General features: G+C 37.4%; 1 protein-coding gene across 1 annotated transcript in view; it reads left to right on the top strand.

Moving 5' to 3' along the window:
- The window catches only part of PRDM6 (PR/SET domain 6), a 153,109-nt gene that overhangs the window by 100,925 nt on the left and 34,882 nt on the right, over positions 1 to 17,302 (top strand). The window contains exons 4-5 of the mRNA XM_027874971.1: positions 8,626 to 8,753; positions 12,522 to 12,646. Coding sequence (XP_027730772.1) covers positions 8,626 to 8,753; positions 12,522 to 12,646 — 253 coding nt within the window. The remainder of the gene's footprint in view (positions 1 to 8,625; positions 8,754 to 12,521; positions 12,647 to 17,302) is intronic.

Genomic DNA, 17,302 nt, shown 5'->3' on the forward strand with positions numbered 1-17,302 from the left:
CTTTCTTTCTTTCTTTCTTTCTTTCTTTCTTTCTTTCTTTCTTTCTTTCTTTCTTTCTTTCTTTCTTCCCTATTTCAGGAAAATTACAAGACAAAAGTTATTAACAAAAATAATAACTGTAAGATTTTTTCAAAATGTAAACTTGGACCCCTCTCCCCAAGAACTAAGATGAAAATCCTGACTAGCTGGACAGAAATATAGTCCTTCAATGCTAATTTTAATCCTTATTATACCATGATAAACACAGGCATCCCTAATTTACCCTCTCTATATGTAATTAAAGACATAAACATCTCAATAACAATTCAAAACAATCTTATCCTTATCTAGAGAAAATGACTTTAAAGTAAAACAGCAAATAAACAACTTAAAAAGAATGGCAAACTCTATATAAATATTTATTCTTCCCAATGGAAAGAAAAAAGAAAAAAACATTACACTAATCATCTGGATTCTCAGCCAGGGGAAAGTTCACCGTATCGTGGTCCCAGCTCTCCTGTCTGACCCTGGTGGATAAAGCCACTGACCACTCTGGTAGACCTTGCACATGCTCAATGCCATTCATGTCTGTTTCAGCCATCTGCATAATCTGTTTGCATACTATGGTTTCCTGATGCCAGATACTTTCTTATTCAGACTATGCAAAAGATTCTGCAATCCGTTCCTCAGGCTCAAACTGTGCCATAGTCCAAGATTTTCCCAGGCTGGGAAGACTACAATTACCAGACATCCGTGCAGTTTTTCTGAAACCTCTTCCTGACCTGTAGGAACTGATCTCAACACAGGGTGACATTCCTCCCTGGGGTTTTCAATTTCACAGTCCCTTGCAAAAAAAGCTGTGGCACACTTATCATTATTATGTTATTGTTATTATGCATCATATAATCAAAATAAAAATCAACAGTTAACAGAACAAGAATATTAACCAAGCTTCCAAGGTAGTAACCTTAGGATGCCATTCAAAGCAACCATCTCTCTTTTGAAGTGAAATCAAGTATCACACCACTATTTCTTCTTTTGTTTCATCATTCTTCAGAGCCAAAATTATAATCAAGTGGTAAACTTCCTTCAAATTCTTTCTCTGCTTAAAAATATACTATTTAGTATATGTATTCTGTTGATCCTCAGAGCCTTGAAAACACAAGTCAATAGGGCAAGTGTATCTCATGCCTAAATATCAGCAGTTAGGGTGTAAATCTGTTGGCATTATTCCTTGTGGAGTTTTATACATGTACTAGGAATACCATATGTTGACTCTACTAAGATTTTTGTTATTGTCTCAGTGTCCCTTTAATCAGTGTGCTATTGAAAAACTCAAGTTATGGGTCCCCTTTAGGGTGGTAAGGTGTAGTTCTAGACTTCCTGATGCCAGCCAAAGCTAATATCTCCTTTCCTAGTGTTCTTTCAAAGTCTGTCTTGGTCCAAATGGATTCTAGCAGAAAGACCATAGACTGAGAAATATTTTTCCCACAATACCTTAACAACTTTGGAAGTTTTCTGGTTTTTTATTGAATGTCTATATTATGTATGCATATATATATATATACACACTATACATATAATGTATATAATAATATAATATGCAATATAGACATTAATATATATTTATGTGTATATATGTATATATGTAGTGAAGTGGTCAGTCACCAATCTCTTCCTGATGTTCTTGCTACGTCCTTTGAGTAATAGGAAGTCAATGTAGACAGATTCCAAAGGTTTATTAGTACTTATGTTCTCCAGGTATGCAGTATGACTTGATAGAACTTTTCTTTTCATACAATGAACATACATTTTACTCATCTTGGTGATCAATGTAGCCAACTTGGGCCAGTAAAATCTCTTACCAGCTCTAGGGTTCTCTCAACCTATGTGGAAAATCATCATGTAAAGCTTTCATGACTCCTGAGAAATATACATTAGGTAGAACCAATTATGCTGGTGCCATGTGTGGGATCAGTGATAGTCTGGGACAATAGTCTGTTGAATAACTCCAATATTCCATTATCTCTATAGTAAAGTGTCTTTATGGGACTGACACTGGAGTTTTTGGCATCACTTTTTCATTTTTTGAACGTGTATCAATATATGCAGTTCATCATCTGTTTCGTTCTCCAGTCTTCTGCAGAAAACTAAGGCAAAGAATGTTGATTCAATAAAAAATAGTTCACATTTGCTACTGTGGCAATGCTGTCTAGTGGAAATTCCTAACTTTCCATCAATATTACCACTTGCCTGTAATCTAGCTCCTTGGATATTACATATAGTTTTCATTCTTTCTTTTAGTAACATCACAGGCATCAGTCTGCATTGATCTTCTTTGGCTAATGATGTATGCTGAGTTAACAGTTGATTGTTGTCTCTATTTTGGGTAGTCAGCATCTAACTTAGCACTTGTCAGATTGGATTGTTGTTAACTGGACTGTTGTCGTTTCATAATTTCAATGTCATTCTATATAGATAGTCTCTGAATTTCTCCGTCACAGTCCACTTCAAAGCCAGGAACTGCAACTTGTGAATGGGATGATGTCTCACTGTGGCTTATTCCTCTGCTGAGAAATGTAACTGGTTTCTGCAAACCTTCTCTATCTTGGTACAGGATTGCTCCACAGCTCTCCAAACTGGAATCTGTGTGAGGGGGAAAAAGTTTGTTTGGATCTGTGTTGGCCAGCAGGTTCATATATGAGTCAATCAACCAAGTCTTTGAATATTTGTCTATGTCTGCTTGTTCATCGGCTTCTGAGAAGACTTCGTGGTTTTAAGATAACTTGGTATTGTAGGCTAGGACAGCTAGATGGCTCAGTGGATAGAGTGCTGGGTCTGGAGTCAGGAAGACCTGAGTTCAAATCTGGCCTCATACACTACCTAGCTTTGTGACCCAAAGCAAGTCACTTAACCTCTGTTTGCCTTAATACACTGGAGAAAGAAATGACAAACCACTCTAGTATCTTTGCCAAGAAAACTTCATGGAAAGTACTGCTGTGCTATGTTCCATAGGGTCATGAAGAGTCTGATATGACTGAATGATTGAACAATAAGTCATTGAAACTCCTGCTTTTGCATTTTTAAAATTATATATGTTCAAGCAAGGTCATTTGGTAGCTTAGCAGTAACAGCATAGTTTCTAACAAATTTGCAATAAACAGGAAATCATAGAAAAGTCCTTAGGTCTTGAATGTTCTTTGAACATGGCCAAGTCAGCAATATTGTCTTCTCTAGGTCAATGATCATGTCTTCTTGAGATACTATGTGACCCACTTACTTGTCAGAGGCTCTCTAAAACTGCCATTTATTCATGAGAGCATCAGGCAGGCCTTTTTCCTTTAGTTGATCTAATATTTTCACCAGTCTTTCTTCATATTCTTCTGGTTCCTAAAGATAATAATATCATCAAGGTACATAATTGTACAAGACACAATTTATAAGAATAAGAGCCATTTCTCAATTCATAAATGATTTCTCAATTGATGAATGGTAAAAGAATATGAACAGGTAGTTTTCAGAGGGTGAAATTCAAGCTATCAATAGTTATATGAAAAAAAATACTCTAAATCACTGACAGAGAGGTGCAAATTAAAACAACTCTCAGGTTCTACCCCACATTCCTCAGATTAGCAAAGTTGACAAAAAAAGTGACAAATATTGGAGAGGGTTTGGGAAAACATTGATGCACTATTAGTGCTTGTTCCAGGTATTTTGGAAAGTAATTTGAAACTATGACCCCCAAACGATTACACTGTACATACTCTTTGACCTATTGCTAAGCCTGTGCTTTATTTTTTTTTAATTTTTAATTTTTAAATTTTTAACATGTGTTTTTAAAACTCTGGTTTACAAATTTTCTCCCTTCCTTCCTCCCCACCCACCCTCATTGAAAAGGCAAGCATCTCAATACAGGTTATAGATGTGTGGTCATGCAAAACACCTCCATAGTAGTCCTGTTGTGAAAAACTAAGTATATTTTCCTTCATCCTATCCTGCCCCCCCCATTTATTCTATTCTCTCTTTTGACCCTATCCCTCCTCAGAAGTGATTGCTTTTCATTATCCCCTCCCCCAATCTGCCCTCCTCTCTATCAACCCCCTGCTCCCTTGTCCACTTCCCCCCTTATTTTCCTGTAGGGTAAGATAGATTTCCATACCCCACTGTGTATGTTATTCCCTCCTTAAGTCAAATCCTATGAGAATAAGATTCACTCATTCCCTCTCCCCTTCCCCCATTTCCCCTCCACTCTAAAAGCCTTTTCTTGTCTGTTTCATGTGAGATATTTTACCTCATTCTACTTCTCCCTTTCTCCTTCTCCCAGTATAATCCTCTCTCACCCCTTAATTTTATTTTCCAGATATTACCCCTTCATCTTCAACTCACCCTGTGCCCTCTATCTATACATACATATAATTTTTTCCCTCCCACTACCCTAATACTGACAAAGGACTCATGAGTTACAAATATCATCTTTCCCTGCAGGAATGTAACAGTTCAACCTTAATAAGTCTCTTATGATTTCTCTTTCCTGTTTACCTCTTCCATGTTTCACTTGAGTCATGTATTTGAAGGTCAAATTTTCTATTCAGCTCTGGTCTTTTCAACAGGAATAACTAAGCCTGTACTTTAAAGAGATAAAAGAAAGAGAAAAAAGACCCATGTGTACAAAAATATTTATAGGAGCTCTGTTTGCAGTGGCAAAGAATTAGAAACTAAGATGGTGCCCATTAATTGTAGAATGGCTGGATAAGTTATGGTAAACAAATGTGCTAGAATATCATTGTGATTTAAGAAATGATGACAGGAACAGTTTCAGAGAAACCTGGGAAGACTTGTATGAACTGATGCTAAGTGGAGTGAACAGCATCAAGAGAACAATTTATACAGTGCCAACAATATTATGAAGACTTCGAAAAGACTTAAGATAAAACATGCTACCCTCCCTCTAGATAGAGAGGTGTTGAAATCAGATTACAATTTGAAACATTTTTGGGGGGAAATGGGCAATATGGGAGTTTGTATTTCTCATATGTTTGTAACAGAAGTTTTGTTTTCTTGTTTTCTCAATGGGCAGAGGGGAGAGAAGTAGAAAGAAAAGAAAGTGAATTTTTTTTTGATTGAAAAAACTTAATTAGAAATCAAATTTTTGGATATGGAATTTTTTTAACAGTCTTCTCCAAAACCGTATGAGTTCCAGTGGAAAAGACCTATTTGAAACTCCTGATGAAGATATGCTCATTACTTGAGGGCATTGGGGCAACCTCTTTTCTTGGCTCCATCTCTTTTTTCTGAAGCTAGTAATATAGTCCTCACCTTCTACCCCACCAATATTGCATTGCTTTTTGGGGGTATGTATGTGGACATCTTAACCACAGGTGTAACAGAATGTAGATCTTCCTTTGTGCTTTTCTCTTGATGTTAGTGTGTATGTATCAGGCCAGCATGGACTCCATTCCTTTGTTCTATTATCTTTCCAGGTAGAATAAGCTTGCCCCTGGGTCAACTTTTCAACCAGATTTTATGTAACATTCTTTATTTTCTCTGAATCTGCAAGGCTCTTCTTCTGCCTACTTTTCTTGGATTATGCATTCAAAGTAAAACAAGCAAAAATGATTATATGAGAGATAAGAAAATGAAATTTCATAATAAGAAAAAAAATATACACTGAAAGTTAATTACTTACCAGAATTGAACAAGATAGTAAATCTGGCAAAATGAAAAATTAAAATAGAATTACATATTCAATAATTTTCCTCAAAAATAGCCAATACTAGATTGGATTCAACTTTATATTTAAGTTGTAAAAATTAGTTAACATAGGAAATTTCAAAATTAACATGTCTATACCATGAGTATGCTAAATGCTTGCAATATGTTGCAGGAAACTTTGCCTAAAATTAGCAAAAAATAAAGGGTTGGCTCCCATCCAGAGAAAAGAGGATCACATTTTAAAAAATGAAACCAGCACAATTTACAATTTATAACCAGTAGGTGGCACTTTGGAGGGCAAAGTTTGGTTAAGGAGGGATTTCCCTCCTCCCATCTGAAAAATAAAGGGCTGATACTCCCAGATCTTTTCTTTCTCCTCCTCCTGTATTTATTTTGGGGCATAACCATCCCTTTGGTCAACATTCTCTTTTCCCTGACTTCCACCATTTTGTTGGAGCTAGGCTAGAAACTGCCTGAAGCTCCTGTGTTAAAATTGATCTATCCTACCATAATTGAAGAGCTTATAGTTTTAGATAGGGGTAATATAATGACCTTCAGACCAACCTGGATCCTTTGCTCTGCTATTTCAAGGAGCTTATAAAACAAAAGGTTCATACAAGGTTCATATAAAGATAGCTTAGAACCCCACTCACCCACCTCCAAGCTAAGAGAAAAATCCTGGCTAGCTAGGTAGAGATATGGTCCCTCAATCCTGATTTTAAACCTGTGTCTATACACTGGTGTTCCATATTTACACTCTCTGTATATAATTAAAGATATACATGACCCAATAGCAATTAAGATCAATCTTGTCTTTATCTAGATACAGCTGCCTTTAAAGTACTATGAAAACAGTTGACAAACAACTTAAAAAGAACAGTAAACTCTAGAGGTAAATATGCCACCTCTGTTATCAACCAGGGGAATATTCACCAGGTTCTGGTCCTAGCTGTCATGTCTGACAAATCTCCCTGGTGGAGCCTGAGTGCACTTAATATCATTCTTGTCCTCTTCAGCCATCAGCCTATCCATGCCTCTGATGAGAGCCTGCTCTGCTCTCCTGCTTCCAAACAGTCTTGTCTTTAATATAATCCATCATAGACCTCTTCAACGGATGCTGGGATTGGAGAATTCCATTCCCCAGATTAAACCATACAATAATCCAGTCTCTTCCTGGACTGGGAAGTACAACTACCAGAAATTCGTATAGCTATTTTGAAACCTCTCCTTCCTGTCTGCAGAAATTGGTCCCAATATGTGTCTGTACTAAGCCAAAATTGTGAAGAATTGTTGGTTTATAGTGTATTCAGGAAAGACTGTTCCTTGTGATGACAAATGAGAGGACTTTTTTTTTTTTTGTTTTAGGCAATTGGGGTTAAGTGACTTGCCCAGGATCACACAGTTAATAAGTGTCAAGTGTTTCGTCTGAGGCTGGATTTGAACTCAGGTCCTCTTGACTTCAGGGCTGGTGCTCTATCCATTGTGCCACCTAGCTGCCCCTAATGAGAGGACATTTTAAGAGAAACTGAAATTAACTCTTTTTAAGAAGACTATGGAGAGGATTCTTGAGGCTTTAATCAGTAAATCAGTAATCTAGAGTAAACAGAATGGTTAAATTATGGTTCCAGAAGTGAAGTCATCTACTATTATGTTGATGGTTTGAAGTTACTCAGGTTATAATGTTTCTCACAGCCAAAATATTGTTTTAAAAAAGTCTGTTTTATTATTGGTTTCATTTGTTAATAAATTATATATTTGGTAACTTTAATATTTATTTAATTACATAATAGTAAGATATTTAATACATAGACATATGTGAGTAGCTACTATTGCAAAAGGTTTCTCTAGCTTATTAAATAACATAGTAAACTAAGGTAGATATTTAATTAATGAGAGATTCCAATTTTTTTTAGTTAGAAAGAAAATATCTAAAAAACCTTAGGATTACTCTGGAGCTTGGGATAATAAGATTATAAGATTAAATATGGGAATGAGTCAAGTAGTAGGTTGAAAGGTGGTCTATAAGTGAATGTGGTCAGTGGTCAAACCTTGATATATTTACTTATTGCCATTTGGTTGAGAATGGTTATTCTCAATGATTATATGCCATTCCAGGATCCAGAAAGCAAGTCTCCCAACATAGAACTCTCTATACTAGATATCATGCTTCATCAGCCTTTTTGGGCTGTCTTTATTGCTGCATTTAAAGCCGATTCTTTTTTTCCCAAATTCTCACCAGAAAAAAAAATCTGACAAACCTCATCTGTCAGTAGTTCTCAAACTAAGAGATTTAGATTTAATAGATAATTAATATTTTTTCCCTCTATCTTCCTTTTTCTTTGATGAAGTTGTTCCTTCTAATAATTCCAGCTCCTAACAATGGAAGCCCTACACTTCTATAAAGTGAGATGAGATTTTCTGTCTTTTAGAAAGAATTGTTTTCTGCCTCTAAGGCTATGCAACTCCATGGCTGCATCTCACTCCTGCCTCCTCATCTTGTTTAGCAAACATTTGCTACCTCTAGAATATCCAAGAACTCTAATGAGTTTAGGGCTGGCAGACTTTGGTTCAGATGTTCCAGCCATGTCAGTGCAGCCTCTCTATCCAGATTTCTTTGTTTATCCAGCAGTTCATTACTTAGAGTCGCTTGTCAAAATAGGTTAAATATCCTTTGGGAAACATGGCCACATCTTTGAGACACCACAAATATGTTTAATATGAGAAAGATTGGCTCGATAAGAAAACTGTGATAGACTTGCATCACCAAAAAACATTTCTTCTTATTTCACTTGAGTTTCTGAGAGCATCAGTAAGCCCTGGCAAATCTCAGGGTTATAAATTTCTGTAGCAGACACATGAAGACATCAAGAGAAGGAGGAAAAATGATTGCTGATGATTTGTTCTAACTACTTGACCTTTTGACCTCTTCTCTAGATATATGACCAAGATGGGACACTACAGCACTTTATTGATGGTGGGGAACCTAGTAAGTCAAGCTGGATGAGATATATTCGATGTGCTAGGCACTGCGGAGAACAGAATCTAACAGTAGTACAGTACAGGTAAGGTATACCTTGATTTATTTACCATTTATGAAAGTCAAAACACCATATATTGTGTATGAAAATTCAGGCCTGCTAACTGGCTTTTAAAAATACTGCAAAGCATGACTAGGCTGGCAGAATTTTTGTGCAAGATTTCCAAATGGTATTTAGTTCTTAGCTTTTTTTTTGTTGAGAATTTGAGAATAAGATTACTAGGAGAAGAATCCCTTTTTATTCACTGCTCAAAATTAAAATAAATTCTATTATTATAGTAAAATCATAATATTAAGTTAGTATTCTGAGAGAACCAGTGTGTGTGTGTGTCTTGATGGATAGAGTGCCAACCCTGAAGTTCTGTTGAAATGGGTACAACTTCAGGCTTAGACATATACTAGCTATGGGACTTTGGCAAATCATTTAACTACTCAGTGCCCCATAAAATTATCTCAAAAGATAAGTCACAGAGGAGCTGCCAGTCTGCATCAGTGGCTTGTTTCCTCAGTATGAATTCCCCACATTAATGAAATCACAATTTTGGAGCAAAAAGAAAGTCATCCTTAAGGCCTGTAACTCAGTGTGCTATGCATGACTTGGTGACCAAAGCAAAGGCCAATAAAGCTGAGTCTAGGGGCCCTGGACAGAATCTGAGGCACTGAGTCACATGTGATTTGGTCCCTTGTCCTTTAGACTTAACCTCAATCCTCACACTTAACTGCCTTCAGTCGCTCTCCCAAGGGAAACTATTTCATCTACACAAAAGCAATGCGTGAATCACTGGCCCAAGGTAATCCTTGCAGGAATGTTGACAGGTTGTTCTGCAGCAACTGGTTTGAGTCTGGAGAACCCATCTCTCCACCTCTAACTGAGCTGCCACAAAGCTCAGGTATGTCCATCACTGGGAATGTGGCTTGAGGTGCTGAGGTTGTTTTCGAGTCTAAAGGGACACTATGGTTTTTTAAGTGGTGTGGATGATAAGCAACCTTTTCACTCAGATTTGGGAGGCAAAGTAAAAAGCAGGATTTACAAGATAGTAAACCACATCAGCTCAACGCACCTGTAGTTCAAGCCTTTCTTACTTAACTGTCAGGAGGGTTAGAGTAAACGTGAGTAGACAGATGCAAATCAATTGGATAAAAACCCAAAAATAACCTAAAGCACAGCTAAGTGTTCTCACACCAAAATCCCATGAAAACATGTGTCATATAAATATATGACCTCAGTTATAAACAATTATGTTCCTTTTAGTATCAGAAGCAACTGTTTAGCTTTATTTGGCATTATAGACACATCAAAGCAGAATTCCCTTTTCGGGCCAACTTGCATTTTTGCCCACAGCTATTTATTTTTCTTTTCTGTTTTGGTTTTCGAATGAAACATTTTAAATTTCTTCCTGACACAGGTTAAAAGTTGTGAAACTCTGATTTACTTCCTAAATTGTACCAACTTACTTAGGGCAAAACAGTTTGACCATCATGCCTTTATGCCTAGATGTTCTCTGTGGCTTTTTTTTTTTAAATGAAAATGATAATTTAAAGGAAAGATTAATTCCAATGTTATACATAGTCTTTACTTGTGTTTAATATAGATGCATGGTTTTCATGCAGTTTTATAGAACATCCAGCAAGAAGAGTAGCAAAGACTTTTTTTCTATCTATTCAGCAAAGGTTAATGATGCTTTGGGTACCAAGAGAACTTTTACAGACAAATGCCACATCTCAAAAAACTGAGAAAAAAACCTAAGAGGAAGGTGGTCATGAGTAAGTCATTACCATCTGTCAATATTAAGTGAATTTTACAACTTTCCTTTCATGATGGAGCTTTTACTTAGAGTTCCCTCTGATGATCTGTTTTCGATTACTTCAGATCTTTCTAAAATGAACTACAAAAACACAATTTAAAAAACTGGCATCCATCACCAATGACTCAGTCCAAGTGTAAGAAAATAGAAAAGTTGGACACTGAAGAGCCAGCCTAATTTTTATTGTGCATGGACGTCCTCTTCACAAAAAGTCAGCTGGTTTAAATTCATTCTGTTATGATTTGTAATATCTAAATGGAATTTTCTTCAAAGCGCCCTTGATTGATTGACCCTCAGCTGAACGTTTTGTTTTTATTTTGAGGCTGACAATAATGTTTGTTGGCATGTGTTCTCCTTCAACTGTGTGGGGACGCCATGAAGCTATCTTTATGAGTCATCCATCCACAATACTAAATACATGTCAGCAAAGGAAATATTATCCGAAAAGGGAAAAATCCCTTTGATGTGCTTCAACATGCAGAGATTTCTGCGAGTTTTGGAAGCTCTGTCTGCTTGTAAGGAACGGTGTACACTTACACTTTTTTTCTCTCTTTCGGCCTACTCCAAGCCTAAGAAGACCACCCATTGCTTGAAAACAGTTCTGCTCTTTCAGCAGCAAAGTGTGTCATTTGGTTTTAGCACATTCATTTGCCGGACCACTGTGTTTATGTTAAGGGAAGCCAAATGGAGAGATGAAATGTTACAAGGCTGAAGTACAAAGTAGTCTTGATTTTTCTCAAGTTAGGAGATGTCGGTAATTTATAGCACAGCTCCAGTTTTGATTTTTTTCTAGTGTAATGGTGGAAAGAATTAATAAAATGCACAGCTTTGGGAAATGCTAGAGGAGGAGGGGTCAGGAGGGCCCAGACAACGGTTGGTGTTTTTGTCAGATATTCATAGAATGTTGGGGAAAAACATTCTGCTTAGCTAGCAGTGCCCTCGTGAGACAGAATGGCACTGAGTGAGGAAAATAACAAGATAAATGAAATTTTTGCAGCTGCAAGTAAAATATTGAGAATCTGCACTTTTTTATTGATCTTTATGATCCTATTGCCAAGAGCCACTTTGTGGTGACAAAATATGTTGACAAGTGCATATCTCACTGCCATGAAAAATGTGGGGAAGGATTCTCCTTATGTCTGCAGTGTTATACAAGGAACAAATTGCACTGCTAGGGCCAATTCCTTACAGAAAGACTAAATTTAAGGCTTACCAGCCCTAAACACTTTTATCTTGAACTTCAGGCTAATATTTGTAGCCATTCTTCATTGAAAGGAAAAAAAAACCAATGGAAGTCTCACTTTTTTTTTTCAGTCCATAGATATGTTTTTCTCTAGCACACTAGCTGTTATAAAAAATGTTCATTTCTTTGTAGTTTGGCTGTATCGTTTTGGTGCCTAATCCTTCAGAGTGAAGGGTTCCTCCTGTATTTATTGAATTTCGCTCTGACTCAGGGGTTTGACTCTTCTCCTGTATCAAAATTTAGGAAGAAAGAGGCCAAAAGGATTTTTATTTCACTAAGTCCTTAGATGGCAGGACAGTTTAGTTTTATTACAGATTTGGTAACTTTCAGTTACAAGTTGGAGAAATCTCCTTAATGTTTTCCCTCACAAATAAGAAGGCAATGTCCCATCAGGCTAGGGAGCTAGTGTTTTTTCTATTTTTGATGAGGGAGGATTTCTCTCAGAACAAAATGGATTGTTTCTTTATAAGCTCTTGATTTCTAGTCCCTTTTGGATGAGATAGCCTTTTGATTCATTAAAGAAGCTCTCTCTAGGGACACCATGGAAATAAAATGCAAGTTGTTTATAGGCACTTGGTTATAGGCACTAATTGAGGCCTGGTGATGATAAGGTGGGTATAGACTTATGACAAACAGAGACTATTTAGGAGCAAGAAGACAGAAACTTTTGAAGGCTATAAAAGTGTAGATAGAGTAAATGCATCATACTTGTTACTAAGCTGGGTTTTCTTTTTGTTTTGAATAGGTCAAATATATTCTACCGAGCCTGTATCGATATCCCCAGGGGCACTGAGCTTCTGGTGTGGTACAATGACAGCTACACATCTTTCTTTGGGATCCCTTTACAATGCATTGCCCAGGATGAAAACTGTAAGAACTTATTTCAGCTCTAAATTCATGTCTCATAATCAGTGTTTCAAAGCTAGTTTTTCTAAAGGGTTTCTTGTAGCTATTGAAATTTGGCATACAATGAGAAAGTGTGCAATTCTTTATTCAATGATTTTCTTTTATCTGAATCATCTTTCCTTCCATTTTCCCGAAACCCATCACTCTCTCTCTCTCCACACTTCCAGTTGCTGAGTCTTGTCAATTCTGCCTCCATAACATCTGTTATATTTGTGTTTGGCTTTTCACTCACACAACCTTCACCACCTCCTGCCTGATCTATTGCAATAATTTTCTAATTAAGTTTCCTGCTTCTCCTCTCCCCTTTTCAACCCATCCTCCACACAACTACCAAAGCAATATTTCTTAAAGCACAAGTCTGACCGTGTCATTCCCCTGCTCAAAAATCAACATGGCTCCCTATTGCCTCTAGAATAAAATGTAATCTCCTTTATTTGGCATTTTGGGTCCTTTATAATCTGGCTCCAGCTTACATTTTCAAATGCATTAAAAGTATGTATTACAACACTCTGTGTTCCAGCCAGCCTGGCCTATTTGCAGTTTCTCCTTCATGACATTCCCTCTATTTCCACGTCTTTACAGAGGCTGTCTTTGATTCCTGGCATGCCTCCTCACGTTGGCCCCTGAGAATGCCTTGCTTCCTTCAAAGCCCAGCTCAAGTATCATCTCCTATATGAGACCTTCCCTGATCCCCTAGTTGCTACTGCCTCTCTTTTAAAAATTATCTTTATGCTATTTTCCTCCAAGAATTTGTTTAGATTTTGTCTGCCCAGCACTTGACACTGTGCCTAGCTAATTGATTGATAGATTGGGACATCATGACACCCATAGTTTAGTGGTTTCCTCAGTTGCAAACCTGCCACTCATAGTCACACATGGCTCAGGGCCTCTCTTTCCAAAACCGGTTGGGAAAAGCTCCGAAAGTTCCTGATTCAGATAAGTACTGTGAGGCCCAATATTATTCAGTTTCCCATCACAGCTCTTCCATGCTGGCATACATGTTGGGCAGTGAATGGGGAAGGAGGGAGGGAGACCAGGACCCTGTTCACCATTATGTAAGGGTCAAGGCTAAGTGCTTCCCTGGGCCTGGACAGCTTTGTACATCATCTCTAAGACCTAACCCCCTTTTTGCATATTCACATTTACTATTAAAGTGAATCCTCCCATAAAATGCCAAATATTCAATTCAAACACACTCTTATCCATTCAAACTCTTCAAGTTTACTTCATCATAACACTGGTTCTCCATCTACACCTCCAATTTCATCATATTCAGGTGAGTTTCTAACCACTCCACAGGAAGCATCAAATCTAAGGCTATTTTCTGACATCCTTAATAAATATTCTACAAAGGCACCTGGTGGAACAATGGACAAAGCACTGGGCCTGGAGTCAGGAAGATGAGTTAAAATTCTGCCTCTGACATTTATTAGCTGTGTGACACTGCTTGGCAATTTATTAGCTGTGTGACCCTGATGGGCAAATCACTTCTCTATTTGCCTCAATTTCTTGAACTGATAATGATACCATCAATCTCACAGGGTTGTTGTGAGGATCAGATGAGAAAATATTTGTTAAAAATGTTTTTAACACAGAACCTGGTACATAGTAGGTGCTATATAAATGTTTATTCACTTCTCCCTTAGTAAGTTATATGTCTTGTAGCCTTGGGCTCAAACCTTGTTGACATCTATTACTTTGGTTCCCATTAATTATCCTTTTACCATTCATGTAACCTCTTACCTTTTTCACAGTTCTTAAGTCACAAGCAGAGTGAAATGGGAAAATTATTTAAAAATTTTTTTTACAAACCTTAAAGCTCTATGTACAAGTTATTATTATTATTAATTATTATTATATGCCATATATTTTCATTGAGCATCTGCTGGGCACAATGAAACAAAAAAAAAGACTTGGTTTATCAAATCTCAAGAATTTTGTAATCTCATATGGGCTACAAGGCTTACATACATGAAATAATCAGAAAACAATGTGACATAATCAAAGGAAGTGTTTCTTCTTTACCTCTGCCCCCCACTTTTTCCCTACTCCTAGAGCAGGGGTGGGGAACCTGTGGCCTTGAGGCCACATATGGACCTCTAGATCCTCAAGTGCAGCTCTTTGACTGAATCCAAACTTCACAGAACAAATCCCCTTAATAAAAAGGTTTGTTCTGTGGAACTTGGACTTAGTCAAAAGGCTGCACCCAAGGACCTAGAAGAACACATGTCGACTTGACGCCACAGGTTCCTCACCCGGCTCTAGAGTATAAAGATGATTATTATATTTCAGTATAATATCTGAAGTTACTAGTGTACTTCATTGTAGATAGCCCTGGAAGTGAGGAGTGGTAGGGATAATATGATAGTAGTAATGATAGTAATAAATAGCTAGCATTTATATAGTGCTTTAAGTTTTGCTAAAGACTTGAAAATTAATATCTAATTTTATCCTCACAACTACCCTGGGAAGTAGATGCTATTACAAATAGGGAAACTGAGGCAAAAAATCTAGGTGACTAGCCCAGGGTCACATAGCTAGTAAGTGTCTGATGCTGGAAATGAACTTCAGGGAGACACTTAGAAGTATGACCTAGGGATTTGTGTTTTGTTAACCAAAAAAACCAAAAAACCCAAAACTGGGAGCTGAAGCGTAATTCTGGCTTTCCTATCACCAGATTTGGATTCATATCCTGACTCTGATATTAGATCTTTAGTATTGGACAAATCACTTCCCTCTCTGGTCTTTAGTTTCCTTATCTGTAAAATAGTCTCTAAGGTAGCTTTTATCTCTTAGAGTCTGTGTTATCTCTTGGTAAAGGCTGAAGACCTAGGCCTAGATGTAAGTTCATAATTTTCCTTCAGATTTAGTTGTTGGGTCTGTACATGTAGATTAGAGAATAATCTATCTATTCTAATTTACTTTGACACCAAGATCTGAGTAATTTTCTTACCCAGAGTCCCTATCTTTAAAAGCAATTTTACCTGATAATCTAGCCCAAAATATGTGATCTTTCCCATATATATTTTCTTTATTATGTTCATTAGAACACGTTAGACTTCCATGTTGTTCTAGATGTGTGACTTCCATCTTGTTTTAGAATTGTTAAGTAAATAATATCGTTGAAGGGAGAATTTACTTGGAGAAGTTTCCTGTGTGCCTTCTATGTATACTCAGGGTTTATTCCAAAAGCTCATAATAAAAGTCAGGTTTTTGGAACTTGAAATACATTTATGATGAAGCAACATTATAAATGGTGGTTAGTTTCCTGGGCCATCCCAATGAGTTTAACTTATAATATCTCTGAAACATAGTGCTATAGTACTCTAGAAACTATTCACCATTTATAATACTGTTCCTATGGGAAAATACATTCTGAATTCTAACTTGGAAAAGCTAGCAACAGACATTCCCTTCCCTTGACAAGTTCCAGCAGCAAGAACTTCTCTCCTTCCATCCTTCCACCTGAGTAGTAGTGGAATTAATAACTCTCTTAGATCCAAACCACTGTTAATGGCTCCTTTGGCCTGGGGTAGCAGCTGAGACAGAGTAAGAGCTAGGTAGAGTCAGGGACTCTAGAATAAAGGGGACTTTGGAGTGGAGAATTAACAGTATGAATAGAGAGGCTATGGGGGAGATAGCTGCTATTAAGGAAAGGCAACTAGAGCCTTCTTCCAGAACTTAAAAATGTGTAGAACAGTGATTGCAGTCCTTCCATATTATAGAAACAACTTAGCTTAGTACCTAGTGAGCAAAAATAATTGTTTAAAATAGGAAGCTTCCAGATGATATGTGAATTTTTCCCTACCTCCTCTTCTCTCTACTCCTTCAGATGAGTCCTGGGGTGTGTCCCAAGATCCTTCCCTTTCAACTCAACAATTCAGTTTGTCTTAAAAGTTGATTTAAGGGCCCTGTTTGCCCCAAGTACATTTTTGTCCTACTTACTCCATCTCTGCTGAGACAAAAGGGTAAAATTTGGGAGTTTGGGGAGAGGTAATGATCATAGTGGAGTCAGAGGAGACAAGGGGACAAAGACAAGAAGGCATGGGGGGCCACAATGAGCCATATTGGGAATGGGAAGTCTGTGAGTGGTGAGGAGGGAACTGAGGCCCTGGAAGGGAAACAGTGAAGTGACAATGGGAAACGGATGTTTCCCGCATGCTCTCTCTCATCCCATTTTGTTGCTAACTCTTGCTAGGACAGTAATGAGAGACAAAGTCTGGATGGCAAGAGGCCATGCTGTAATGAGGTTTTCCATCCTATCCTTGCTTTTTACTCTCTCTTCTTGATATTTGACACTTCTCTGTCACAGATTTTACTGAACACTGGCATTGAGGAGGAGGAGGAGGAGGAGGGGGAGGAGGAGGAAAGAAGTAAGACCCAAAGAGTAATCCATTGTAGGAATAATATGCTAAAGAAAGTATAGGTTTTAGGAGGAGGCAAGATGGAGTTTGGTGGTTGTATGTATTACCAAGAAGAAGTGTAGGGAGCAGGATAGATACCCCATATTGGAATGAAGTTCCTCTGACTGAACCTAGTTGGGTTTGCCATTAATGTGGAGAAGTTGGGATTTGATGAGGCATAGAAAGTTTAAAAAATTTCTTTTGAGTTATGACTTTA

Source organism: Vombatus ursinus, unplaced genomic scaffold (genome assembly GCF_900497805.2).
Source record: "Vombatus ursinus unplaced genomic scaffold, bare-nosed wombat genome assembly UNPS02014807.1, whole genome shotgun sequence".
Classification (NCBI taxonomy): domain Eukaryota; kingdom Metazoa; phylum Chordata; class Mammalia; order Diprotodontia; family Vombatidae; genus Vombatus; species Vombatus ursinus.